At 37.5% G+C, this 8,690-nt stretch overlaps 1 protein-coding gene across 1 annotated transcript; it reads left to right on the forward strand.

Annotated features, from left to right (window-relative positions):
• Window positions 1-6,216: 6,216 nt before the first annotated feature.
• On the forward strand, window positions 6,217-6,659 carry LOC106320297 (uncharacterized protein At4g04775-like). Its single transcript, XM_013758659.1, has 2 exons — window positions 6,217-6,345; window positions 6,435-6,659. Exons 1-2 carry the CDS (start codon window positions 6,217-6,219, stop codon window positions 6,657-6,659), a joined length of 354 nt encoding a protein of 117 aa, XP_013614113.1.
• The last annotated feature ends 2,031 nt before the right edge of the window (window positions 6,660-8,690 follow it).

Consider the following 8,690-nt stretch of genomic DNA (forward strand, 5'->3'; position numbering starts at 1 on the left):
GGGTCCATGGACTTCGGGGTGGCATCCCATACCTCACTGAGCGATTTTCCTGTCGCTCACCCCTCACTCTTCCCTTTTTCAGGTGAGACAAACAAGTATGTGATATTTGGACGGACTTGGTGCTACTGGACTTTTCTTTCGGATTTTATTTGGGCATGGGTGAGAGTTGTCGGGTTTATGGGCTTTTATATTACGGGATATTGTTGGTGGCCCGTCGTCCTTAGTGTCAGGGAGACGGGTGTCACAATGTTGTATGATGACGCGTCGGGGGTGACACGCTGTCCTCCATATAGGAGGTGACGGGTGTCACAATTATCTAGTTGTTTGTTATTCACTGTTAAAAATAAGATGTTTTGTGTAAAAATGTATAGCATTTTTTTCTAAAATTAATATACTGTAGTATCCCTTATTTGAAAGTCGATGTTGTAATTCAACTATTACCCTCTAAACTTAACAGCTGTTGGTGTTAAAATTTGTTTGTATAATGAATACAGATGCAACTGGAAATTAATTAGATTAGTCTTTTAGTTATGCAAATAAAATATATAACTAATAGTGAATATAATTATTAGTGATGGATTTGTTTTCGTGAATTAATAGTAAAATTAGGTTTCCTTTATTTTAATTGCTTTTATATTTTAAAAGTTATTAAAAATTGGTTTGCTACTATATTTTTTTCTAATCATTCGTAGCCAAAATTTCTTTCCTTCGTCCACAAAGAGTTGGAATTCCTACGAATTTGTCATATATTATCAGTAATATGTTTTTTCTTCTCTACTGTTTAAATTAGGATGCAATTTGATGGAAATAAATTTACGTTGCAATTTCGTGTCTTGGGCTACTTACTATATTGGACTACGATATTTAAGTTCTATCAGATGGGTTCTCTAAAGATGGACTGATTGTTCCGTTGCTAAATTTCTGATTAAATGCAACGTATATTTAGAAAAAACTCCATGTACTATTAAGCTAAATGTGAAAATGAAATTTTACAGCCAATGCGTGTATCAGAAATTCTCAGTGTCCATTAAAATTTTGGGTTCAACTACCAGTAATTTATTCGGTTATAACAACCAAAATCCACCACTTTTGGTTAAACTTTTTCCAAATATTTAATTCTTAAGTAGGAAATTTTACAATTCTGGAAGAAAAAGAAACTTTTATATATAAGAAAACTTGCTCACAACTATCAGTCTATAACTTTAACGCCTTCCCAATCTACTCTAAACCTCCTCCTCTTTTATTAGTACTAGGCATAGGTATGGACACTCGGATACCGGATCGAGTTTGGGTCGGATATTTCAGGTAGCAGATCTTTTGGATAGAAAAAAATGGGAACTGATTGGGTAATTAAGAATTTCAGATCAGGTTCAGTTCGGTACTTGTTAGATCCGAATATTTTTGGATACATCCAAATGAACTGGAAAATTTTTGGTTTTGGTTCAGGTTGACATATTTTATCCGATCATAATCGAAAATATCAACATCCTATCATAAATTACTATAAACCCAAACACATTATAAAAATAAGATAAATACAAAAGATTTAAAACCAAAAAAAACAAAAGTTTAAGCAAACTTCAAACAAACAAGAAATCCAACATTTCAAATATAGGATAATCCAGCATTCCAAACAAGCAAAGAAACATAAAATAGAGATGAAAGTTTGGGATTTTTGCCGATAAGGAACAAAAGAAGTATACTTTTGTCCCCTTAGAATAAAAATCCCAATCTTTGTCCCCTTAGAACAAAAAAATATGAAAAACATGTTTTGTCATTTTTAGTAAAATACAGTTAATAATAAGAAGTAAAAACGTAAGCAGTAAAAAAAAAAAGAATTTTCTTCGTCCCCGACTCCCGTTTGTAAAAGGCAGAAGCGATTTCAAATCGCCGCCGTCGACACTTTCTTTCTCTTGGCCGTCTATGTTCGTCGGAGACGACGATATCGTCGTCACGTCTCTTCGCGTCCTTCTTCTGTCGTCTTTCCTCTTTGAGAACCATCGATTACAATCACTTTTTAATATCCGCCGATACCGATAGGAGTTATTCAAGCTCGGGAGTAGCTTCTTCTGGCTGATAAAGGACGATTGGCTTCACATTGTTCTTCCTTCATCTCGGTTCCCAAGAATTGAAGGTTAGGGTTTGGAAATCCCCTTTATGATTTTTTTTTCTTTTTGTTCGTTTTTGTTTATGTGCATGTAGTAGAAAGAGCTTGAATTGTTTAAAAACACAAATCGATTCACGTTTATGGTTTTGATTGTAGTTTGTGGGTTGAGTTGATTGTAGTTTATTTTTGAGTTGATTTTGAATTCTATTTTTTTTGGTATCGGCTTTGTGTTGTGTTTTGAATTCGTAATGGACTTGAAAAGGCTAAGGAGTTAAAGTTTTTGATTTCATGTTTTATAGGAATGGATTACCAGTTTCCAAAACGCATTCTTGAAGAAGGAGCTGAGACCAAGATTGATCAGATTAACAACACTTGTAGACGCACGATTCTGGGGACGTTGAAGGTGGTTCTCAGGGATGAGTATCAAGAAGTTTTGAAAGACCTTGTCTTCGGTCCGATTCTGGCAATCGTAGAGAACAAGCTCATTTACTCAGGGAAGATTATTCACAGCTTCATATGCAAGAAGCTTAAGGTTTCCAAGCTTCACGAGTTGTGGTTTATATTTGCAAAGAGGCCTCTCAGGTTCTCTATGCAAGAGTTTTATGATGTGACTGGATTGAAGTTTAAAGAAGAACCCGACGTAGACTTCAATAACTGGAAGAGTGATAGGGAGTTTTGGAGCACAGTGCTGAAGGAAAATAGAAAGATGAACTTATTGATTATAAGGGATGAGCTCCTTAAAGTCTGTAACGAGTGGACGTATGTCGACAGGGTGAGGCTAGTGTATCTGTGTATTATACATGGATTCGTCATTGCTAAGGATTTGAGAGTGTTTATCCCTCACGAGTTCATTCGTTTGGTGATGGATTTTGAGAAAATGAGGATGTATCCTTGGGGTCTTGGCGCGTATGATGAGCTGATTGCATCAATATTCAAAGTAAGGGAAGATGTGCATCTGAAAAACAGTTATGTGTTGGATGGATTCTCATATGCGTTTCAGATATGGATTATGGAGGCAATTCCAAACATTGGTTCTATGGTGGGTAAAAAGATCAAAAAAAACTTGACCAAAGTGAGATGTAGGAGTTGGAAAGGAAGTGGAAAAGTATCATACCAAGATATCACCAGCCTATAGCCCAACTTTGATAAGGTAGTTATCTTTCTTATATTAATGTTGAGTTCAATAATCGAACAACTGAAGCTTATTGTTTCGTTTGTTCTTCCCAGAGAGAGTTGTTCCCGTTTATATCATCTACTGGAAGCTCTAAGGCAATTGATAATGTTGAGTTCTTTAGGGAAGATGAGAAGAATGACGGAAGAGTCGGTCGCATTGTTGCTCTGATCAGTGCCAAACAAGATTAGAAGCAATTCACTTGGGAAGTTGAGACTCTGCCTCCAAATATGGAGTTATCTAACGCATAAGAGGATGTCGAAGTTGAAAATGTTACAGAAACACATGTGGAGGAACCAGCTGTTGTTGCAGAGGAACCGGTTGTTGTTACAAAAAGGGGCAAGCGTAAGCTAATTGATCCTGGTGTCGAGTCTCGAAAGAAACAACTGCTTTGTCAATGGACGGGTGAACATAATATTGGTGTCTCCGGTGAAATGAAGACCTTCATTGAAGGTTTGTTCACCTCTACTTTCAATTCTTTCAAGGAGCTGCTGCAGAAGGACATACAAGAGTGTTTTGACAAGGTTGACAATGAGATGGCTCAACTGAAGGTAACCATGTCTCAGATTACGGGTCCTTCAAACGCAGTGGGACGAGACAGAGCATCTGAGATTCTCTGTCCTTCTGCAACACTTGGGAAAGACCAAGACAAATCATCACAGAGTCCGGGTCCTTCAGGAGCAAAGGGAAACGGCAAAGGCAAGGCAGCTGTGAGTGTGGATCCTCCTCCGCTTCGTCGTAGCCCTCGGCCAGTAAGAAAGGTAACCAAAACATGAAGCTTTGTAATATGTAGGACGAATTATCTTCGGTTGTAAGTTTTTCTGTGGTTTGACTATTTTGTAATGTCCTTGTATTGGACTATGTTGTATATCGGCTTGTAATGTATCTTGTTGTTTTCTATGAAGTGAACTGATAACTATGACATGTTGGATTGAATATTTTGTAATGTAATTTGCTATTAATGTTGTTATGCTTGGCTTTATTAACAGGAAGTTCAAACTGATGACGATGACATGTTTGATTTTTTTAAGAATTTGTCACAATCATCGAACTATGTAGATAAGGGGATGCAAGAGTCGTTACAAGACCCCATGAGAAACCTTTCTCAAGCATCACATGTTAAAGGTTTTAATCCCTCACAAAAATTAAAGGACGAAGAACCAGTAGAATGGGTTACTCCACTGTCTTCAGTTCAGCCTCCGGATTGGAGACCACCTACTCTCAAAGATGAGGATTTACTTGAGGATCGGGTGCATGACAGTGATCACTCATTAGTGTTTGCCCCTGAGGATTCATGGGCCAAAATGAATGAGTGGTCCTCAACTTCCAAGTAAGTTTATATTGTTTCTCAAAGCTTTAGAATTGGATCATTTTTAACTGAATTTTGCATTGCAGTGAACTGAAAATTGGACCTTCTATGTTAACAAGTGAGTTAGCAGCACACGTCATGGGACCTACAGAGTGGCTTAAGAATCACGTGAGTCTAAATTTGGTCATTAATATATTCAGTACACGACTTACAATCTCTTATAAAATTTTCAGGAAATTGATGCTATAATGTACTTATTCACTGAGAGGACTACTTTACGATGATGGGAACCAAGTAAAGTAGCGTTCATGAGCTGCATGTTCAGTAATCAAATGAAGAACTCTTTCGAAGAGTTTCGGAAGGACAAGAAGAAATTCAAAGTATCAGAACTGCTTCACCGGTACGACATTGGTGAACTTCCAGCACACGGACGAACATGACTAATGTGGGATCTTGACGTTACACGCATGTATGTGCCTCTAAATGTCGGTAAACACTAGATCTCTATGTGTGTCAACTTTGTTTCTCGTTCGATAGAGGTCCTTGACTGTGAGGGATTGAAATATAACAAGGAAGTGGAGCCATTTGCCTTTCTCATCCCTAGAATTGTCAAAGCTGCTCAGTCTTCAAAGAGTCGGCAGCAACTCAAGGTCAAGCAATATACTGTCAGTTATGCCCAGTGCCCTACTTACTAAACAAAAGTAGCAGTGATTGTGGAGTATATGCCTTGAAGCACATTTAATGTCATCTTCTAGGCTTGGACTTCTCCCTGGTGAATGACAACAACATTCGAGAAGCGCGCCAAAAGATTGCTTACGACCTATGGGAAACTGCCAATGACCCTGAGCTTATTTTGAGAATGGCACAATACACTCCTCCAAAGACGATTACAAATCCTCTAGTGGAACTTGAATGAAGTTCTTTCGATTATGACTTGTTAAGGAAGTAGGTTGTTATTGACTCTCTTATTTGACTCTTGTATTTGATTCTTGTAGTTACTCTTTATTTTTTACTTTATTTGAAACTTTTAGTTGCTCTCTTTAACTCTTGTGACAGTTTGATTTTGCCTAAATATTTCCTAAATGAGTTGTATGCAAAGACAATCCTTATCAACCCCTAAAGATACCCTAAAGTAAAACCCAAACGATTTCAACTCTTATTTAAACCCTAAATTATAGTAAAGTAAAACAAACCAATTCAACCCCTATCTATACCCTATTTGACACTAAAGTAAGACAAACCATTTGAACCCTTATCTATGCCCTAAATGCCACTAAAGTATCACAAACTATTTGAACCCTTATCTATGCCCTAAATGCCACTAAAGTATCACAAACTATTTGAACCCTTATCTATGCCCTAAATGCCACTAAAATATAACAAACGATTTCAACCCAAATTAATCCACACAAACCTTATAAATCACAAAAAAATCTTAATAATCATAATAAATCTTAATAATCAAAACACATACAAGTTTACTCTAAAACCCAACCCGAGTGGAAGAAACGTTTGCCTTAAAAATAATCTTATATAAGACCATCAAATAGCCAGAAACCCTACATATTCCATCGTTTGTTTCTTCTACTTCTCTTTAAAAAAAAACCTCTGTTTCCTTCTCAATAAAGAATGACTAACATGAATAACAATGAAGGGATCCCTTCCAGATGCTGGTGTGGGAAGGGGATTGTCACTTATGTTTCAAAAACAGAGGAGAACCCATACAGACGATTCTTCAGATGCGAGATTGGTATACAGGTAAATCTGTAATTACTTATTCATCATTATTCTATATGATAAGAGAATAAACAGATGTGAGATTGACTTGTTTTTGTGTTTTCAAACAGAGAAAGAAAGAAGAGCATCTTTTTAAGTGGGTCGACGAGGCTCTGTTTAATGAGATTCACCGGATGGATGACCATCAGGCGAGAATTGCTGAGGAAATTAAAGATCTGAGGAGTTCTATGAAGAAGACAGCTGAGGAGGAAGTTATGAAACAGAAGAGTTCGCTCCATGTAGGTTGTGTAGGATCCATTCTCAGTATTTTATGTCTCTGGTCCAAATATGATTGATATTGTAATGGTTCTTTGATTCAAGTTACATTGTCAGAGATTAAACCAATCTGATTTCCAGTTTTATCGTCATGTATCGAACAAATGTGAAAATAAAACATCTATTGAATTCTATTGTTAAGACCTAAACGATTTCCACTTGCACGATTTGACATGAACAAACTGAAACATAACTTCCAAAAACGAGAAGAACAAAATGCATAGTCTCTGAAACATAAAATTCTATTGTTAAACAATCTTGAAATATGCATCAAACTGAATTCAACATGAAAAAAATGAAACATAACTTGCATAAAACAAGAAGAAAGAAACACATAGTCTCTGAAACATAACTTGCATAGAACGAATTGAGAATCCTATATTGCTCTATCACATGTCCTCTTGTTGTGACCTTCAATCCCACATCGACTGCATTTCCGAACTGTAGAGCCTTGAGTTCCTTGTCTCGTATCTGCGTTTCTTTCTCCTACCTGCAGCTCGTCTACTCTCTGGAGGAAGGATTTTCGACTTCTCCACATGAGATGGAACATTCCATGCATCTTCGGGGACGCTAATATGATTTATGCTTTCTTCATAAGCAGAGCGCCATGAGGCAGTTGTGTACATGTCATATGTGAGTGTGTGTGTGGTCTTATTCCAACACTGAAGCCTGCTTTTATGGCGTGTCGGCATGGGATTTTCATCAGATCAAATTTCCCACAAGAACATGTGCGTCTGACCAAGTCAGCCGAGTAGTCGAAAGTGTCACCTTGAACTAAAAACCTATGATCGCTAACTGGAAAGACCTTAAACATTTTACCCTTCTCAATCCTTCTGTCAATCTTCTTCTCCACAACAATGGTCAGTGGCTTCGAATGCTTAGAACTTAAAGTTCTACCTTTGAAAAACCATCAAATCATCATTTTCCTAATGCTGTCCAACAAAGGTATCACTGGAAACTCTCTAGGCGTACGCAAAGCAGCATTTTTCGACTCCGCAGGGTTAGTAGTCCTAATATCATATATGTAACTCGGAAACTGACAACGAGCCCACTTCCTCACATCGGCATCTATGAGATACTTTCCAATTTCAGGACTAATAGCGAAAATAGCAGTGAACACCTTACGAAATCAGCAGCTCGATAAGCTTTAGAAGCCTTTGCAACCAAACCAGCTGCACCTTTCCCGCTGAAATATGTTACAAACATTATTCAGCAAGTGGTGAATGCAAATTCCATGATGAGCTTGCGGGTACACTCTCGCAATAGCTTTAGCAATTGAGGAATTCCTATCAGACACAAAAGCTAAACTATGGTCGTCAGCAATGACCACATTAAGTTGTCTCATAAACCAGTTCCACGCGAGGTCATTCTTTGAGTCGACAACTCCAAAGGCAATAGGATATAAACTCGAGTTTCCATCTAATGCAGTAGCAACTAGTAATACTCCTTTGTATTTGCTCTTCAAAAACGTCTCATCCACCACAATAACTTTTCAAATTGCATCATAGAAACCGCGAACACTCTGACCAAACGAGATGAAGAGGAATCTGAATCTCCCTTTTGTATCCGTTTCATAAAACGTGTGTGACCCTGGATTTGCTTCCTTCATCATGTGCAAGTATTTGGGAATTTTTTCATAACCTTTCTCTGGAATACCTTTCATTGCGTTGATTGCATATTCGCGTGCATCCCACGCCAAAGAATAGGATATCTCAACTCCATATACCATACGCATATACTGGATTATATCATTCGATATCAGCCCTTCTTTAGCAGTTTCATACTTATGCATAATCATAGTACCCACTGTTTTTGCTGAAGCTGTCCTAACAGAACCCTTCCTATTGGATGCAGCACATGAATGATCAGGTACATACTTTTTGATGATAAAATACGATGAGCCTGTTAATCCCTCTGCACAAACACGCCAGCTGCAATCATCATCTGAGCAACGAATGTACCACACTTTTTTATCTGATCTGGCAACCACGTAGTCGAAATTATGTTTCATTGCACATATTTCGAATGCTGCCTTCAAAAGTGTTTTGGAA

Source organism: Brassica oleracea, unplaced genomic scaffold, assembly GCF_000695525.1.
Source record: "Brassica oleracea var. oleracea cultivar TO1000 unplaced genomic scaffold, BOL UnpScaffold00875, whole genome shotgun sequence".
NCBI classification, from domain to species: Eukaryota; Viridiplantae; Streptophyta; class Magnoliopsida; order Brassicales; family Brassicaceae; genus Brassica; species Brassica oleracea.